General features: G+C 37.4%; 1 protein-coding gene across 1 annotated transcript; it reads right to left on the minus strand.

Annotated features, from left to right (window-relative positions):
* Positions 1 to 678: 678 nt before the first annotated feature.
* hook1 (hook microtubule-tethering protein 1) lies at positions 679 to 18,779 on the minus strand. Its single transcript, XM_052095853.1, has 22 exons — positions 18,612 to 18,779; positions 15,019 to 15,104; positions 13,856 to 13,928; positions 13,702 to 13,752; positions 13,174 to 13,306; positions 12,942 to 13,009; positions 12,630 to 12,692; positions 11,755 to 11,838; positions 9,427 to 9,590; positions 9,083 to 9,223; positions 8,748 to 8,949; positions 7,723 to 7,833; positions 7,497 to 7,584; positions 7,045 to 7,111; positions 5,823 to 5,963; positions 5,130 to 5,217; positions 4,879 to 4,910; positions 4,664 to 4,746; positions 3,276 to 3,376; positions 2,954 to 3,055; positions 2,731 to 2,799; positions 679 to 2,584 (listed from the first exon to the last, which is right to left on the minus strand). Exons 1-22 carry the CDS (start codon positions 18,654 to 18,656, stop codon positions 2,429 to 2,431), a joined length of 2,148 nt encoding a protein of 715 aa, XP_051951813.1. The 5' UTR covers positions 18,657 to 18,779; the 3' UTR covers positions 679 to 2,428.
* Between the last annotated feature and the right edge of the window lie 1,930 nt (positions 18,780 to 20,709).

Raw genomic sequence — 20,709 nt, forward strand, 5'->3', positions numbered from 1 at the left:
GGGATAGTTCACTCAAAAGTAAAAATTCTCATCATTTAGTCTCATACCATCCCAGATGTGAATGACTTTTAGATTTTTAGGAAAATATCTCAGCTCTGTAGATCCATGCAGTGCAAGTAAATGGTGACCAGAACTTTGAATCTCCAAAAATCACATAAGGCAGCATAAAATTAATCTCTAGTAAATTAATAAGACTCTAGTGGTTAAATACATATCTTCATATCTTTTTACCATAAATCTCCACTTTCACTTTCTTCTACTTTTAGTTTTTTGGCAATTCGCATTCATCATGCATATCGCCACCTACTAGTCACGGCTGGTCAAAGGAGGAGATTTATAGAAAAAATGACTTAAATATTGATCTGTTTCTCACCCACACCAACCATATTGCTTTTTAAGATATTTATTTTAAGTATTTAACCACTGGTGTCTTTTGGATTACTTTTATTCTAACTTTATGTGGTTTTTGAAGATTCAAGATTTTGGTCACCATTAACTTGCATTGTATGGATCTGAAGAGCTGAGATATTCTTCAAAAAAATACAGAAGAACTCCATAACATCACAATATTTCTGAATTTTTGATGCAGCCAGGAGGTAGTAGTAGCCATCCAGTGGTAAGTAAAAGCTTCACAATTTCAGCTTGAGAATTAAAACACAAGGCAGCAATACTGCAAAACAAATTTCAGACTGTTTATTCATCACATGACAATTAAGGCTCCCATTGCTCTTTAAATCTCTAAATTATTGTAATTCCTTATGAATCCATTCTTATTAATCATAACCTCTCACAAATAATAGTGCTCATAAAATTGAGTACACGAATGAAGGAGTTCTTTCTTTTAAACACATCATATTTAAAAAAAACTAATTTGAACCCAAAACAGGCAAGAAAAACATGAAAAAAGACAAATCAGAACTGTAAAGATAAACCTTCCCACTTAAAACATTAAATAAACAGAGAATATTTAATAAATTCCAACACAAACAGAACTGTCTTTTTTTTTTCGGAATAGTGAGTATTGGCAAATAGTTCAGTCAGATCAACCTAATCAGGTGCAGTTATTTTTTACAAAATACAGCAAAGCCATTTTAGATGTACAATGCAGCTATGTTTCACAAGTAATACATGTATTCCTAAAGAGTGAAGCCAAAACAGGCTAATGCATACAAGACATTCAAAGCTGGCATAGCATTTAGCTTTAACAGAGACAGCTTGGCTGGCCTACTATGATTATGCGCTGGTGTTTAAACCCTGATATCTTCACACAGACAAGAAATATTAAGTAGCTAAAAAAGGCTCTTCTGCTTGTTAAAAGAGTATGCAAGAGTCCTATCACAGTCAAATGAATACAAAACATTTTAACAGAGTAAAGATCAAGCACCTGGATTTAGATTAATCAATCAGTTTTTGATCAAATAAAAAAAAAACATAGCTGCTTACATAAAGCTTTCATGTGGCGGATTAACATGCTTGGCTGGATTTTGATTAATTAGGACAGACGACCTCATGTTTTTAGTCAGAATGTGTAGTTTGTACATACCTACACTGCATTATATGTACACAGGGAATTACAAAAATATTCCATGACTGCATAGTGTATCGTTGGAAGCCAGTTCGAACAAAAGCATCCATGCTACTGTTGCAGGGCCTGCTGATTCAGACTTTATGAATTTCTGTCATCACACAGAGACACGGAGAATAGTCTGAGAAAAAAGTCTGACCTGTCACATTGAAGCCCTTCAATTCAGACAGATTTATTATCAAAGCTGGTTCAAAAGTGACCTTGCTGCAAATTGTTTCAGGTCAGTGTGTTATTGTCGCTTGTTTATCATTGAAAATGAAGATTGCACATCATAATGTGAGCTGATTGAGTGCTTGAGTAAATTTAAAGAGAAAGTTCACTGACAAATGAAAATTCAGTCATCATTTACTCAACCCCATGTCGTTCCAAACCCATATGTCTTTATTTCTTCAGTAGAACACAAAAGGAGATGTTAGGCAGAATGTTAGGGACTGATAACCTCAGTCACCATTCACTTTCAAAGCATTTTTTTTCTCTCTCTCATACAATGAAAGTGAATGGTGACTGAAGCTATCATGTCCTTTTGTGTTCTAGAGAAGAAAGTCCTACAAATTTGGAACAACATGATGGTGAGTAAATAATGACAAAACTGTAATTGTTGGGTGAACTATCCCTTGAAATACTTAGTATGTACAGTAGGCTACATTATTATACATGTGTGTGTTGTTGATGGAGTGTAACTGTAGCTAGTGAGCAAATGGGGACAAGCTAATGTTCACATAATGGCATGCTTGTCCCCTTGTGTAAGTGTTGTTGTGTTTTAAGTTTACTTAAGGTCACTTGAGTGTGCTCGTGAGGAAAAGGAGAAATAGAGCCGGAAGCTGGGATATACTGGGGCCGATGTTACTTGGAAGAAGAGGTAGGCACATTGATGGACATTGCGTGACGGACGTTGGTCACCTGACGTTGCTGAGCCAGAAAAGACTGGCCAGGTGGCACTAGAGAGTTGGACCGCCCAGTGAGACGTGACTCGATTGCCATCTTCTGGAAGTTCATACTCTGTATGTGTTTCAAGATGTGAGGAGATAAATAAAGAAAAAGTACTGCAGAATTGATTTTACAGCAACTATTCAGATGACATTGAAAAATATGAAATGTTTAATTTACACTGCATTTTAACAATCTATTGAAACATGTCAACATACCTTATTATACCAAGCTGTAACAATTAACTTCTCCTCATATTCCCTCAGTTTGGCCTGATCACACTCCCGCTAAGTAAAGAAAAGGTGTTGAGAGAAGCCATTAATGAAAGAAAAAGAGAGAAATAGACAGCAAACAAGCAAGAATGAGATTGCCTGAATTTACTAGAACAGAATAACAGATACGACAATCCATGAGAGGAACATAGAGATGGATATCTTTAACCTCCAGAGCAATGATCCTCTTGTCTTTCTCAGAGAGCTGACTTTTCAGGGACTGAATTTCAGCTGAGGCTGGGTTCAGCTTGGGATCCAGAGCTCGAATAACCTTAAAAATGCAGAAACAAAAGTGTACTGTAACTGTTGAGAGCTTTTTTATTTTTCAAAGGAATGTGATCGAGCTTAAAAAATGGCAACAATGTACTGTATATACTGGCTGATTTGTAATCAAGGAGATGTACAAAAAAATGAACTCTTCTGGGATGTTTAGAGGTGGATACATAGAAAACTGAAGCCATTTATTGGAGAATTGAAGTCAAGGTAACTACATCTCGAGCTTTCTCCAGGTACATCTTGTATCGATCCTCCATCCCCCTCATGTCCTCATCTTTCTTCTTCAACACTGCCATCAGCTCATCCAGCTTCACACCTGAAAGAAACATGTTGACACATTTTATGTGCAGCTCAAAGAGGATAATAAACTCACAGTATCAGATCTTAGAGTGTGTGGGTTAAGATGATAAATTAAAGGGATAATTGACCCAAAATGAAAATTCTCTCATCATTTACTCACTCTCATGTCACACTAATGTATATTACTTTCTTCTGATGAACACAAATGAAGATTTTTAGAAGAAAATCTCAGCTCTGTAGGTCCATACAATGCAAATGAATGGTGGCCAGAACTTTGAATGTCCAAAAAGCATATAAAGGCAGCATAAAAGTAATCTGAAGCAATATGATGGGTGTACTGTAAGTGAGAAACAGATCAATATTAAAGTCCTTTTTTACAATAAATTCTCCTCCCTGCCCAGTGGGTGGCGATATACACAAAGAATGCAAATCGTCAACAACTAAAGAAGAATGTGAAAGTGAAATTAGAGATTTATAATAGTAAATTACTAAATACTGATCTGTGTCTCACCCACACCTATCATATTGTTTCTGAAGACATGGATTTAACAACTGGAGTTGTATGTATTAATTTTATGCTGCCTTTATGTGCTTTTTTTCCTTCATAGTTCTGGCCACCATTCACTTGCATTGTATGGACCTGCAGAGCTGAGAAACATTTAAAAAAATCTTAATTTGTGTTCAGCAGTAGAAAGAAATTCATACACGTCTGGGATGGCTGGAGGGTGAGTAAATGAAGAGAGAATTTTCCTTTTTGGGTGAACTATACCTATAAGAGGGTGAGTGTGATTTAGTCTTGTCTTTTAAAGAGATAGCTGAACCCAAAATGAAAATTATTTTATTAACTCACCATTACGTCATTCCAAACACGTATGACTTTCTATCTTCTGCTTAACACAAAAGGAGTAATTTTTAAAAACATCCTGAATTACTGCAGCAAGTTCTGGTGTAAAAGCGCGAGTCACTGTGAACAAGCTTCTCTATAGTGCCCATGAACGCACAACAGACGTCAAAGCTGACACTATATAAAAGATTTTATCGTATGCCTTCAGAAAACATATAGAATATGAAACAGCAGTCACATGAACTACTTTAGGGTCCTTTTTGAAGCTTGAAAGAGGAATCACTATCCAGTACATTGTATTGAAAAGAAGGACCGGGATATTAAAACAACATTAGGGTAAATGATGACAGAATATTCCTTTTTGGGTGAACTATTCCTCTAAGGTACATATGGTATTCCCAGATCATGCAGTGCAAATTATGGTCAAATATAAGGTCAGGTCAAAGGTTAGAGACTGACTGGTTTGAGTAGCATCTGGCTGAAGGTCTGCCAACAGCTCTTTCTTCTTCATTATTTCATCTTGTGCCTCATTCAGTTGCACCCTGGGAAAAACATCAGAACATCTTCAGAAAATGCAAAAATGATTAAATTTAGCTAAAGGAAACTAATCTGATTACATGACCTTCTTGTCACAGAACATCAATTATAAGTATTTATAATTACATTAAACTTACATATGAGCATCCAGCTTTCTTTTCAAATGAGACTGTAGTGAAAGTAAACAAGAAGCAATGTGACATTTTATGAAAACTACAACCAGAAATGTAAATAGCATGATGCATATAAAACAGATCGAACCAATTAAGCAATTCAAATTGAGGATTTTGAACAAGCTGTTCAGGTCCATGAATTCTGGAAATGCAGTATTGCTGTGGGAGTACACAATTATGTAGCAGCGCCATCAAGAGGCACAATACACACTTACATCTTCAGGTTTGATTCCTTGTGTCTGTAATGTCTTTTGCAGATCCTCTACCTGCTGCTGGAGCTCACTGATTCTCTCTCTGTTTAACCTTAGTACACACAAAACAGAACAACACATTCACTCACATTGGAATGTTTATGTGTACAAAAGCTGAAACGGCTTTAACAGGCTCTTTCCAAATGATGGTTGAAAATCTATTGATTCTACTGAATTTGAGTCATTTTGAACATGCAACAATGTAATCTAAATAACAACAGTAGGGTCAAAAAGTCTGAGACCACGTTGGAAATATGGGATTTAAATTCCATTTTAACCTTGACATAAACAAACGTTTTAGGTTTGTAAATATAAAAAATAAAAACAAAGAAAGAAATGAGGCAAAATGAAAAGACATGAACTACTTCTAGGTAACAAATCAATTCACCCTATTAATTCCTTTGTTGACCAGGTCAGATTTCTTTGTTTCCTTTGAAGCACAGAAGATGCTCTTTCAAGCATTCTCAAATCATGCTGGGATGACATGGTTCATCAAGTTTAAGGTTTTTACATTCTACTTTTCATTCAAATTGTTAAGCAAATATTATAATAATTATTAAATTAACAAAATGCAAAACAGAAGCATTTTGGACCCCAATGTATATACCCAATTTGTATGCATAATGACAGTGTGTGTGTTTGCTTTTAGCCTGCTACCTGTTCTCAGTGTCCAGCTCACTGCGTCCACGGCGAGCCTCCTCCAGCTGCTCCTGCAGCTCAGTCATGCGCTCATTCTCTGACTCCTCCTGTAGCAGGTGCAACATTTTATTCTCATGCTGCAGACGGATGAACTTCTCCCTAGAGGTGCAGACATGAATATACATTCACAAATAAAACATTAAAGTGAACTCCAGTTGTTACTTGAATTTTAAACGCAACAAAAATGTGTGTGTGAATCACAGTAGTTTTTAAAGCACTGAATGGATTGTCACCTTAAAGGGATAGTTCACCCAAAAATGAAAATTCTCTCATCATTTACTCACCCTCATGCCATCGCAGATGTGTATGACTTTCTATCTTCTGCACAACACAAAAAAGGTTTTCAGAAGAATATTTCAGCTCTGTAGGTTCATACAATGCAAGAGAATGTTGACCAGACATTTCAAACTCCAAAAAAAAAATCATATAAAAGGCATCATAAAAGTAATCTATATGAATCCAGTGGTTTAATATATGGTCTTCTGAAGCGATAATCACTTTGGGTGGAAAAACAGATAATTATTAAGTCCTTTTTTATTTTTAGAAATATCCACTTAAAACTGGAGAATTTATATTACCAAAGGATTTAAATATTGATCTGTTTCTCACCCAAAGTGATTGCATCGCATCAGAAGACCATATATAAAACCAATGGAGTCATATGGATTATTGTCTTTCAGTGATTTTTGGAGTTTGAAAGGTTTGGTCACCATTCAGTTGCATTGTATGAACCTACAGAGCTGAGATATTCTACTAAAAGTATGAGAGAATTTCATTTTTGGGTGTACTATCCCTTTAATACACTTCTCTCTGTCAAAATATGTTCCATATCATTGCTTGAGAAGAAATGCTGATTTTTGGAAAATTTTTATGTCATTGTTATGGGATTGGGATACACTGCTTTTTGCCATTATGCTCATAAGACCCGGACATTTTTACTAATTAAAATTTTACAGACGTCAAGCATTTATATATTTTTAAAACATCTAATAAGGCATATCTCAATATAATAAAGACATTATTTTAAGGATGTTTTATTAATGCAATCACTTTCTTACTTTCAAATATGTGAAGCACTTTGAGCTGCTTTTGATGTATGAAAGGTGCTATACAAATTAAATGTATTATTATTATACACTATATTTGTTAAAATATATATTATGTACCTCACACATCATACCTGTACTCAATGGGCAACATCTCAGCTGCTAGGTTAACATGGGTTGGACTTTCTGTTTGATATTTTCCTGTCAAGTATAAAATGAGCACAAGTTAAAATTTTAAAAGTGCTTCCCAGAATCTAAACTACATTTTCAATTTGTACTGGGAGGGCTGTGTAGTGACCAAGACAGATTGCTGAAATAGCTGGGTTCACCGTTCCACTTATGTGGTAGGAATATCATTGTAATGGCTGTTTCTCCGAAGCAACAGATTTGCTTGAAACTTTAATTGGCTATGCTAAACAAATCATTGCAGCAGTCTTATCGCACACGGCCAGACCCCGTCTGCACTGAATTACATCAGTGGCAATCATCTTCATTAAAATGCAATCTTTTCCTGTGCATGGTGGTACATGCTAAATATCAACTAATTCAATTCTTCAGAACATAGATGTGGTATCTGCAGATATACCAGCTTGTAATAGCTGGTCCTGTTGAGCTTGTGTACATCGCAGCTCCTCATTGATCTCTCTGAGTGTGTCTCGCTCAGTGCTGATCCTCTGTTGGAGGAAACACACGCACCCACAGGCATGCATATGCACGCGCACACACACACAATTAGCACAAGACAGGCAAATTTGGTCAACTGATGTCTTAATGTCTGCTTTGTGAGTGTCTATATGCGAGTGTCTATCTACCTCTTTCTCTTTCAGTACAGAGTCATACTTCTCCTGAAACTTCTTCATCTCAAACACCAGGTTATCAGCCCTGCGAGACTCCTCAGACAATTTTCCATGAAGCTCCTGCACCTTAAGTTTCAGTTTCAAGGTTATGTGGGCACATTAAAGTCTGTGTATGCATCTTAAAGGGATAGTTCACCCAAAAGGAAAATTCTGTCATCATTTACTCACCCTCATGCCATCCCAGATGTGTATGACTTTCTTTCTTCTGCTGAACACAAATTAAGATTTTTTTAAAATATTTCAACTCTGTATGCCAACACAAAGCAAGTGAATGGTGGCCAGAAAGTTTAAGGTCCAAAAAGCACATAAAGGAAACATAAAAGTAATCCATAAGACTCCAGTGGTTAATCTATAACTTCAGAAGCAATATGTTATGTGTGGGTGAGAAACAGATAAATATTTAAGTCCTTTTTTTAATATTTTACTATAACTCTCCACTTTCACATTCTTATTCGGTTGTTTTTGTTGATTCGTATTGTTTGTGCTTTTTGCCACCTACTGGGCAGAGAGGAGAATTTATAGTTAAAAATTACTTAATACCTACGTTGCTTCTGAAGACATAGATTGAACAAATGGAGTTGTACTTTTTGGAGCTTCAAATTTCTTGTCACCATTCACTTGCATTGTATGGACCTAAAGAGCTGAGATATTTTTGCATTTACATTTGTGTTCAGCAGAAGAAATAAAGTCATACATGTCTGGGATGGCATGAGGGTGAGTAAATGATGAGAGAATTTTCCTTTTTGTGTGAAATGTCCCATTAAGAGCATAATAAAACACTTAAATTCTATAATAGAATTCTTCAAAATGTCTCTTTTTGTGTTCCATGGCAGAAAGAAAGTCATACAAGTACAAGGAATGACATAAGGGTGAGTAAATTCTGACAAAATTAAAATTTTGGAGTGTACTACTGTGTTAATTCTCTTATTGTGTCTCTCTACAATTATCTCTTGCTGTTATGTCTTCATTTGTGTTCGTACCTGTCTCTTGTATGTCTCTAACTGAGATCTTGCAGCATTGGCCTTGCGTAGCTCCTCTTCAAGACTGACTGTATTCTGCATGTAGGTCATGTTCTTCTCCTCCAGAACTTTCACCTGCCGTCTGAGGTCACTCAGATCTTCTAACTTCTTCCTGTATGTCTCAACAGAAGCCTCTAGCTTTACTGCCCGGTCAGAGGAACTCCTAAACACACACACACGCACACATTGATCACAGAATCTGTAAGACTACATTGAAACACCTAAAGAGGAAACTGGCAACGATTATATAACATTCAGTAAAAAAAAAACATTTATGGCAAAGACAACACATGCACCTTAATATGTCTAATTCATCTTTAAGCGATCGTGACTCCTCAGCCAGGCTGGTCAGGTCATCATTCCTATGCAGTAGCTCCACTAGTTGTTTCTCCAGCTCTTCACAATGGATGCGATAATCATCTTTAGCTGCCTCCAGTCTGGTTTTTACACACACATTCTTTATTTACACAGTAAACTTTAAATTAACATTCTACTAATGGTTGATCCTTTATGTATTTGATCAATGCCTGTCTAACATTATTTTAACTCAATAATTTCATTATTTCGGAGAGCGCTTGGTAGAACACCCCTGATAGCATGCAAATCGATGTGTGGGAGAACTGTTCAGATAAAACTGTACCTGAAGTTTTCTTCCTGAAGCTGCTCTAATTGCAGCTGCAGCTGGCTGTGCTTCCTCCCTGATGGAGTACTGGGGTCATCAAATGTGTCAAGCTGATTGGCTCGATCGGTCAAGAGGTCATTTTCTGCCAGTAGGCCATTCCTTTCCTCCTGCAGCATTGTTACCTGACCAAATGGCAAGGAAGTCCAATGTCAAGTGTTTCTGGGGAACTTCATTGCAGTTCCCATCTGTTTATTGTGTAAGCCAAGGCATCATATGTGACATGTGTGAAAATTATTTGAATGTATTTAGCATGAAGTTAGGAAAACGGTTCAAATAAATGTTTGCATTTTTTTTTATTGCAATGCCCCTAAATTAAGTTGTAAAGCTTAACCAAGAAGTTTTATTAAGCTTAAATATGAAGCACACATTAAAATAGAGTTATATTGGGCATACACACAAAACTTTGTCTTTTGTATGTTTGCAAATCGTGTATATTATAACAAAGTGTAAGGGTGATGTTAAAAGTCTTAGTGTTAAACAAAATAAAACAAGTGAAAACAACTATAATCAACATCATATGCAATGAAAGAGGAAGGCCTTCAAAACAAGCAAAATTGTTTTTGCTTGTTTTAAGTGATTGATAAATTACAATTCAGTAAATTATCTGTGTGAACAACCTCCAGCTTTAGAGATCATTTTAAGAGCATATTCATAGCTTTCCCTGTTACATAAACTCCAAATGAATGCAGTTTCCCATTTTGCTTGGAAGGGTTTTATTTTTGAATAAAACAAATCCAATGCTAATGTTAAGCATGTTAGAACTCTACCACTGCCCAGTGGCTTTTAATCTTCTTGTTTTAAAGTATGCCATTATAAAAATAACAGCAACCTGATAACCCATTATTTCCCCATAACCCATTAAAAATGTGTCAGTAGCTCCCCAGTTTGAGCGTTAATTTGGTTAGTGGCAACAAAGGATTTCAGTTTTAGTTAGGCTATGTTGCCATGCATTCGACTTACCGGTACCTCTTACTGGCCATAGATACTTTTACAACTCAATCTGTCAAGAATCAGCAACACATGAATTTCTAACTCATGTATAGGCATAAAAAGGTAACATGGCAGTTTAATTTCTTAATGCAACAATATAAACCTTTACTGTAATACATTTATCATACAGTAAATTATATAAACCTCAAAAGGGAAATTTATACCTAAACATTAAAGGAATAGTTGGAATGAAAATGCTCTAATCATTTACTCATGCCTGTCTATTTAATGCAAGTGAATGGTAGCCAGAACTTTGAAGCTCCAAAAATCAACGCAGCATAAAAGTAATCCATGTGACTCCATTGGTAAATACATGTCTTCAGAAGTGATATGATCAGTGTGAATGAGAAACAGATAAAAATGTAAGACCGTTTTTTACCTATAAATTCTCCTCCTGCCCAGTAGGTGGTGATATGCAAGAAGAATGTGAATCGCAAAAAAAGGAGAATGTAGAGATTTATAGTAAAAAAGGACTAAAATATCGATCTATTTCTCACCCACACCTATCATATCACTTCTGAAGTCATGGACTTTATTTCTGGATTTGTATATCTTACTTTTATGTTGCCTTTATGTGCATTGTGGACCTTCAAAGTTCTGGTCACCATTCACTTGCATTGAATAGACCTACAGAGCTGAATTTTTTCTAAAAATCTTAGTTTGTGTTCCGTAGAAGAAATAAAGTCATACACATCTGGGATGATATGAGGGTGAATAAATGATGGGAGAACTTTCACTTTTGGGTGAATTTCCCTTTAAAGGAATAGTTCACCCAAAAATGAAAACTCTGTCATAATTTAAAACAAAAGGTGATGTTAGGTAGAATGACAGCTTCAGTCACCATTCACTGTAATTTTATGGAAAAATTACGCAATGGAAATTGAATGATGCCTGCCGCTGTTATTCAGGCTAACCTGAATTTTACACCTCCTGGTAAACAAAGACACATATCTGCCTCTGCAGAGACAAACAAAAAAATACTTGTACCCTAAGGCAAAATCTGATCATCCATGAAGGTGAAACAACAGAACAGCAGGACTCACAAATGATGTTCACTGAACTGACACTTACAGTCTGCAAACACAGACACTAAAACACATGCTGTCTCTGAACTATTCACTGTCCAATGTTTTACTGCAAGAGGTGCTCGCTCTTTTTATATGTAGAGAGCATGTAGATATTTCTTCATCTGTATACATTCATTTCTAGAGGAAAACCTACAGTTCTATTATGCCACAACATTTCTTGTCTTATCTTATAGTATCTTTGTATGTATAACTGAAACGGGTCTCTCACCTGAATGTCGAGCTCCTGACAGCGTTGTGCCAACTCATCTTTCTCTGCCATCACCTCAATTAAATCCTCTAAGGCTTTCTTTAACTACAAACAAAACATGTACACATGGACAGATACACATAGCATCACTTACCAATGCTACTAGAGACATATTGATCTTAAAGGAATAGTTCACCCAAAAATGAAAAATATCTCAATATTCACTTACCCTGATGCCATCCCAGATGTGTATGACTGTCTTTCTTCAGCAGAACACAAATTAAGATTTTTAGAAGAAGCTAGAGCTCTGTCAGGTCCTTATAACCGAAGTACATGGGTGCAAGCTTTTTGACAGTCCAAAAGTCATATTTAAGCAGCATAAAAGTAATCCATGTGACTCCAGTCGATCAATGAATGTGTTCTGAAGCGAATTGATACGTTTGTGTAAAAAATTAATCGTAATTAAAATGTTATTAACATTTTAAAAGTGCTTCTTGCCAGCAGCTGACGCATAGAGTGACGTAAGCGTGTTGGCGAGTTCACGCTAGAGTTTGGACATTTCAAACTGCATCAGAGCCCTGTACGAATCTGCCATTTAAAGTTAAATACGTTTCAATTATTGATGTACATTTTACACAATCTTATCGATTCTCTTCAGAAGACATTAATTGATCGACTGGAGTCGCATGGATTACTTTTATGCTGCCTAAATATAACTTTTGGACCGTCGAAGAGCTGGCACCCTTGTATTTCTGGGATGGCATCAGGGTAAGTGAATAATGAGAGAATTTTCATTTTTGGGTGAACTGTTCCTTTATAGCCAATGAGCTTGACACAACAAAAACATTGAATGGCATAATGAAAACACTGTTTATGAAGATCTGTTTATTTCTTACCTGTTGTTCACTGTCTCCTAAAGGTTCTGTTCCTAACAGAGAAACGTTATCCTTGAACATAAGCTGTTAACACAACATTTTTAAAAGCTTTCAATGTCCTTTCTCTTCCTGCAAAACTAGCAGTCAAAAGTTTAGACACATTTGACTGCAACGTTTCTCATTATCTTAAAAACCCCTTTTTTAAAGACTCTTGCTGAAATGCTTGAAATTAGTTTTGCAGACATAATATAATGAGCCTGTGTATGAATTTCTTTACAAAACTACATTTTAATAATAAGAAATGGATGAAATGTGCGAGTTGAACCTCCTGACCTCCTGGATGGCAGTCATTACTACATGCTGTACAGATTCCTCTAAGGTCATGATGATCTGGATATACTCTGGAAAAACAGAAATGTCACAGGATTAAAAGTGATTAAATACATATTTATTGTAAAATATAACAGAATATAATTTCTATTTCATAACTCCAATGTGTTATCTTCTTTTTATCATTTAGTTCTTTTCCCTAAAAGAAGCTCCCAACCCTTCCTTAAAGCTGAACCTTGTTTCCTGTCACATTTGACAGCACACCCCAGGACGAGCTGTAGAAGGCGCCCGAGCTCTACTTGGTCAGAGTGCTCTACAACGCGCATCAGGTCAGGCAGTGGGAATTCTGAGATCTGCTGGGTCAATACCTACACCACAAAGAGATCATAACACATACAACGTTACACATACATGCACAGACTAACACACATACTTGGAAAGACAAGTACGGCCATTATGTCTTTAATAAAATAAAACATAAATTGTAGTCTTAAAAATAATACAATTAACTGTGGGTTGATAAAGGTTGAGTTGTGAGTAGCGTTTCCAACAATCGCACACATCCATGTCTTTTGTGCAAACTTAAAAAGGTTTGGGAGCGAGTTCAAAAGTGTACTTTTTATGTTAACATTTCTTTCAATTCCATTTGATGATGCTAGCGGTGAAGAAATTGAACATTTCTTGTTGTAAATTCAGAGGAATTAAGATTGACACTGAAATTATGCAAGCATTTGAATACGCCAAAGCTTAGTGTGTCATTTACCTCATTATAATAATCAACAATCATCTGAAGGATCTTTTTTAGGTTGTTAATCTGTACAAATGGAGAGAAAAAATTTAGTTAACACATTGCATTTGACATGCCTTAAAACAAGATTTATTTTAAGCACTGAGGCCTAAAATAAAAGTAAATCTACCTTGAGTCTAACGTTATCCCCAACATCCTCTTTAATGCGTGCCAGCCAGCTCTCACTGAACCATGAAGGATCTCTGAAATTGAAATAGTGATCAGTGCAGTTCAGCCTGATCTAATTCAGATTCTTTCATTCAGATCAATTTAAAACAAGTACAATCAGTAAAATAGAATGTAATAAGTAAATATTTTGTTTTCATCACATTCTCACATACATTCATATGTAATGTAATCAGGATTACTTTATTTTCCCTTGTTACTCTGACTCACTAAAAACAAAACATGCTAATTTTCATTGCACTGGATTGTAATCCAGGAAAACACAAAAATTTAGAAAATGAATACATCTTAGGTAACATGACTCTGAAGACTACCCACATTCTGGTACAAGTCATAAAACATTCAGACCCTATCAAGATGAGATGGACTGGAAAAGAACAATTTTATATAGTTGTGAAATGATACGTAATGTAACAAACAGTTACTGGAAGACAGAAAGTGTCAAAGAGAGGGGCTTTTTTTTTTACTTCATAGGAGTGCACTGTAGCTCAACTGGCAGGACATGGTTCATTTAAACTTTATATTGTGCTCCAGTAAAGAAATGACTGATTCACTTTTTTCTTCATCTGTGTACTGTACTTTATTTAATCCAGATGGAATTTAAAGATATTATTTAATTTTGCAAAAATATTTAATTTTGAAAACACTACATTTATAGTTGTTGTTGCTAGTTTGTATGTTTGAGTTGAGAAATACACATTTCAGCATTATCAGTAATCTATTTGTACATTTTCCTTGATAACCAAGCAAGTTGACACATGATACCATTTGTTTACTATATTGCAATATTAACCTCAATAATCACAATATGACATTTTCCCCAAATCGTGCAGCCCTATTATAAATGTGTCCAAAAATGATTTTATGCAATATCTTGGGATAATACATGAAATATGAAGGATTTATTTACAAACTTATTGGGCTGATCATTTTTGACAAAAGGTGTTAGCACAAACAACAACATGGAATCTGGAAGAGCATGGACCTAGCAACACACCAAGGTCATGGATTCAATAACAAGGAAACACAGATACAGACCAAATGTAAACCTTGAATCTGCCTAATGCTTTTAGTATCTTAATGCCATGCAAATGTAAACCCACTCACATCTGATGCAGAGCCTGAGACATGGCTACCCCTGAGGTCAGATCCTCCACTGTCTTACAAGAGGCTGCGGTGTTAAAAGTCTGCAGCTGAGGAGGCATACACAAATAAATGAAAATCATAAGTATTGACAGCAAAATAAATCATCATAGCATGCAGCAATGGTACATGTATATGTAAATTATAGTAGGTTTTGTATTAAAAAGTTAGTCATCCAATCAAATGAGCAAATCAAGGTCTTAAACTGTGAAACCACTTTGATATATCAAATACCACTCTCACTAAAAGGAAAGGAGCGACATAAACATTAACAAAAGCATTCCATCATGTAGTTAATTATGGAATGATTTTACGGACATTATTCAAAAGGAATTGCAAATTGCGTTTTCAATTTGTGGACGCATAAAATGTGACATAATCCAAACGCAATTGCAAATCACGCATTACCGTTTGCATTTTCGTTTAAGCGAACGCACAGTGACTGCCAGATTTCAAATGGAAAAGCAAAGTCCGTTTGCAACTGTGTTTCCCATATCTTACGAGTTTTGGCCCTGTCATATTTAAATAGCAATTTCAATTACCACGTCTGCTTTTTCACTTTCTCAGCATCGCGTATGTAGCCAGCCAAAACTCAAATGGAATACTAATTCCCTTAGTATTTCCATTGATGCCTTACACTGAAACCTGTCAATCAGGGTCAAGGGTGGGATTATGCTATGGGGCGTGTTTGTCTTGGGAAGTGACGTCACTCACAGTCGACGGTCAAGAGTCATTATATAAACAAGCATTAAAAGTAATGGACCAGAAATCTGTAAGATGGCATCACTGCATCATTCTAAGGAAGCATAATATCTTGAGTTTTGACAGTTTTGTAAATTTTTCTTTTTAAAACTAATTTTTAAGTGTGTGAACAACGTTGCACCAGAAATATTCTGTCAACTAGTACATAAACAAAAAAGCGGAATAAGAACTAGAGACACAATAAGTGGAAACTATAGCCGCAAAACGTAGAACAACATTTGGTCAGACATCATTTTCAGTAAGAGGCATACATTTGTGGAATGCATCTGAAATTAAAACATTGACAGACTTCAAGGTTTTTAATACACATTTAAAGCAATGGCTGAAACTGAAACAACTTTGTGAACACTGACTGTACAGGACATAACACAATGCATACAAACATAATGTTGCATATGTGAGCACGCACTAGACATATGCACCCTTTTGTGTTCTTGTATTGTTAAATGTGTCTAGACTTTGTTTTATAGTGACTTCCACATCTACTTAAGCCCATATCTTATTTCATATATGGGATGTATTTGTTGTATGTATTTTATTAATTATAAATCTTAAACTCAATACTCTGTAATTTTTGTTTTAAATTTATAAGCCTAACCAGGGACAGGGGTTGCAAATTAGTCATGGCTAGAAACATGTATGCATGGCATCTACTTTGTATTCTTTATAAAGCAATGTTCTATGCATTTGTCCCTGTCAAATAAACATTAAAATAAATACAAAATAAATAAAGAGGTGATGCCCTGAACAGACGCCGGTTTCTCCAATAGGGGCTGGCTGCAGACTACGGGGCGAGTGGAGCTCCATTCAAAAGCGGAAATACGTCACCTCCACTGCGCCGGAGCGCATATATACGTCACCTCTACTGCGGCCTTATACTGTCTATGACTGCGACCAAGCGCGCATATATATATATATATTTATTTAACCGAGCACATATATACGTGACCTCACCTAATCTTCACACACAATATCAAAGCAGTATACTAAACTTTTACGAAGTGGAGGTGACGTATTTCCTGTTTGAGAGTGGAGCTCCAATCGCCCACAGTCTGCAGCCCAGTGTTGCCAACTATTTTCAATGGAAAGTAGCTAAAGCCTGCTCGAAAAGTAGCTAAATGTCGCCAGATGACGTCATGCGTCATTAGCATATTAATGACGTCATCGCGTCGTATTTGCATTCTGCCTAATTTGTCGGTACTGTAGCCTACTTCAGTTTATAATAACGGTTATCTCCCCTAAACCGTGCTCATACTGTTTTTATATAAGTATATAGCCGAATGTCCAGTAAAACGGTTCTCAATTACATATTTTCTGTTAGACAACGGACGACGGAACTTAGCTAACGTTACATGTTTATGAGTTTGAAGAAGGTTTATTGTTGTGTTTGGATAAGTAAAATGTATAGAGTCTGTAAATATACGATCTGAAGTCGGAGAGTTCAGAAACCGAACCGAATGAACTAAAACTCTGATTAGTAGTGAATATAGCGCATGCCAAGAAAAAACGGTCAAATTAAATGTTTTGAATTAAAACAAAGGAGAAGGCAGCTGCTATGTGATCACTGATTGGTTCCTGCTAACACAGCGTGCACATGCGCAGCTCATTCATGTCTATGTCCGCTGGCGTGCAGTCAACGGAATGTGCTGCTCCTCTCAGCCGCTCACTGAACAGAGCAGACGCAGCGGGGAAGTAAGACCTCACGCTTGCAGTACTGCCGATATTTGGAAAGTTGCTAGATTTGTCGCTAGTCGCTTTTTTGAAAAAATGTCGCTAAAGGGGTCCGAAAAGTCGCTAAAAATAGCGACAAAGTCGCTAAGTTGGCAACAATGCTGCAGCCAGAACCTTCTCGGTTTATTTGATCTTGACCGTCGACTGTGAGTGACGTCTCTTCCCAAGACAAACAGGCCCCATAGCATAATCCCACCCTTGACCCTGATTGACAGGTTTCAGTGTAAGGCATCAATGGAAATACTAAGGGAATTAGTATTCCATTTGAGTTTTGGCTGGCTACATACGCGACGCTGAGAAAGTGAAAAAGCAGACGTGGTAATTGAAATTGCCATTTAAATATGACAGGGCCAAAACTCGTAAGATATGGGAAACACAGTTGCAAACGGACTTTGCTTTTCCATTTGAAATCTGGCAGTCACTGTGCGTTCGCTTAAACGAAAATACAAACGGTAATGCGCGATTTGCAATTGCGTTTGGATTATGTCACATTTTATGCGTCCACAAATTGAAAACGCAATTGCAAATACAATTTGCAATTCCTTTTGAATAATGTCCGGAAAATCATTCCATAATCATCAGCTCAAAATCATAGCGACCTCATATTAGAAGCCGGTGCCAGGAAATATTTGATTGCATAAGAGCTTCTGAAAAGATCGAATAAGAGACATTCCACAAATACCCTAGCTAACCAGATTAGACGCCTAAATCGGATGAGGATGGAACTGGCTGTGACTGTTTGGGTTGTTTACATCTCTAACTTAGAACGAACGAGTCTCGTCTTTCAGATTTTAATGCTCACTGAATATAAATGAGGGTCGCGTGCTGGACGTGTCTCGCGTCATTTGTTACTGTTGTAATGAATGCACTACAAACCCCATTTGGTTTGAACAAGTGCAAAGCCACGGCTTCACTTAAATGTCTTATTTCCGGGTTTATTTTAACCATGGTGCTAGATGTAAACGACTACCTGCGACAGGTAACGCTATCATCTGATCGCACATAAATAAACGACACCTGGTGCAAATGCTCATGTGACCTTTATATGAAAGACAGAACCTTACCCAAATAATCAGGCTCTCACACAGCACCGTTTTATTTAAATCCATCTCTGCTCTGTGCTGTCGGGTAAATAATTCCGTCCACCTGTCAACAATGCGCTTCCCTTTCCCTCTGCATTACATCTCACCTGGGAGTGTATTTCCCTAGTGCTGACCAGCGCAGCGATCAAAACTATTGCGTCTACGCACTTGTAGAAGCGTAAAGGTTTGGTGAATTTACGCAACAGCATTGAATAAAACACCAATGGTCTGAGTTCAGGATGCCATCCAGCCAATCAAAATAGACTGGCAGAAAATCGTGTATAAGAGAGCCAATGAAAACGGCTGATTAAATGATTTGGTTTCCACAACATTAAAAATAGGTGGGCACATGAGGCGCATTATGTGAATTATTAAAATGTATTAGAAAACGGTCAAATTTAGACGAAATGTAATAACAAGAGCTGCCCAGTTTTTGACAGTTCCCTTATGACTCAGTACACTTGACATTGCGTGCTAACGCATATGGGAATTGGCCTTCCACATCACCAAGTTGAAACCTCTCTAAAATAACGGCAGTATTCTAGTATTGGCTAGGTGTAGTCCCGCCCTTTTAGGCGCGAAGCTGTCCGCTATAAAAGTAGGCGCACAAACGCATTCCTCAGAATTTTCTTTCTTCAAGACAATGATTTATCTTCCGTTTAGAAGCCCTCTACTGCTTTGCGGTCGACTATACAAGTCAGTCAGCAGGCGGGATCTTCACCGGAGAAGACTCTCCGCTCCCCTGCAGTGCTCCGGCGAGCTCACTGCTTGACGCTTCACTGGTAAACAGGCTGCTTCAGCATCCTGATTCTCTGCAGCGCTTTGGCAGGTGTTGTGTATCCTTACAAAGCAATTGTAAATTGTGTGAAATATAAATATATCTATATCTAAAAGAGTTGCTTACGTGTTCGCGTCTTTTTAAAGATATTGTTAAAGATTCTGGGCCACACCCACGCAGAGTCAGCTTTCATGGAGACAGACTGCCTTCGCTGTGAGGGTGGAGTCTCAAGACTCTTCGCTCGCAAATCACCCTCGTTCTGAGGGATGATTCAACCTCCCGCGCCCTCCCACCCGCCTCTTCTGTGATACCGGGGAGGGAGGTCGAGCAGGTAGAATTTGAGGTAGTCCTCGTGCTGGCACACACCCCGCGAGCCCCTCGATCTCCATGCAACGAGCATATGCCGATACATTATGTGCGTGATGAGCTCCGGCCCTCCACAAGAGGGCTCAGCCTTGTCTCATTTGGGCGTTCTGATGCTGGGGATGATGACAATGTAATGTCCATTGCTGCATCAGGCGAGTGGTCAGTGGATGATGCTTCCAGCCCCCAGTGTTGGGCGAGGAGCGTGTACACACCACTGATAAGGAGAAGCTTTGTGTCCTTTCAAGGGCAGTCCAAGAGCTTGATATCGAGTGATCTCCTCCAGAGGAACCTACACAATCTCACCTTGCTGAATGATTCCTGCAGTCTGGATCCTGCCAAACGACCGCGTCTCGTAGATCTGCCTAATTCTTCCCTGAAGTTCATAACAAACTGTCAAAATACTGATAAGCATCAGAGCTGGTGTTTACAACGATTGAGCACAATCAGATTCTTCTATTAATTGCGCTGAAATGGCCCAATCTGCCATGGTTTTCAGAAATGATAGAGATGTTATAGAGCTTGCCATGGGAAATAAAATGGAATGTGTTCACTGATTGGTGTCTTTCACATGGCAAAGACCCAGTAAACTGCCCCATACATGAAATTCTCATATTTCTTAAAGAGCGATTAGACGCAGGACTCACTCTGTCAACGCTCAAAGTTTATGTAGTGACTATATCTGCATATCATGCACCTGTATCCGTCACCACTATAGGAAAACATTTTACAGGCAAGACAATTAAATTCACCTCGGCGGCTACAGTCCTGACTTGGGACCTAACTTTGGTTCTAAAAGCGCTCACAGGGCCCCTTTGGACTCTTTTTGGACTGATTTGAGCATGCTCTCCATTAAGATCACTCTGGCCTGAGTAAAACGGGTCATGATTACGTGATTCAAACTCTCAATTGAAAATTCATGTCTTGAGTTTGGGCCCG

The sequence above is a fragment of the Xyrauchen texanus genome, chromosome 28 (assembly GCF_025860055.1).
Source record: "Xyrauchen texanus isolate HMW12.3.18 chromosome 28, RBS_HiC_50CHRs, whole genome shotgun sequence".
NCBI classification, from domain to species: Eukaryota; Metazoa; Chordata; class Actinopteri; order Cypriniformes; family Catostomidae; genus Xyrauchen; species Xyrauchen texanus.

What these genes read in the sequence shown, in the direction of transcription:
- hook1 (XM_052095853.1), bottom strand. Translation starts at nt 18,656, where the DNA reads ATGGATTTAAATAAAACGGTGCTGTGTGAGAGCCTGATTATTTGG. An exon ending in ATGTTGCCCATTGAGTACAG is followed by an intron (nt 5,964 to 7,044) that starts GTATGATGTGTG and finishes CTGCACCTCTAG; the next exon opens with GGAGAAGTTCATCCGTCTGC. An exon ending in AGAAAGCTGGATGCTCATAT is followed by an intron (nt 4,747 to 4,878) that starts GTAAGTTTAATG and finishes TGTTTTTCCCAG; the next exon opens with GGTGCAACTGAATGAGGCAC.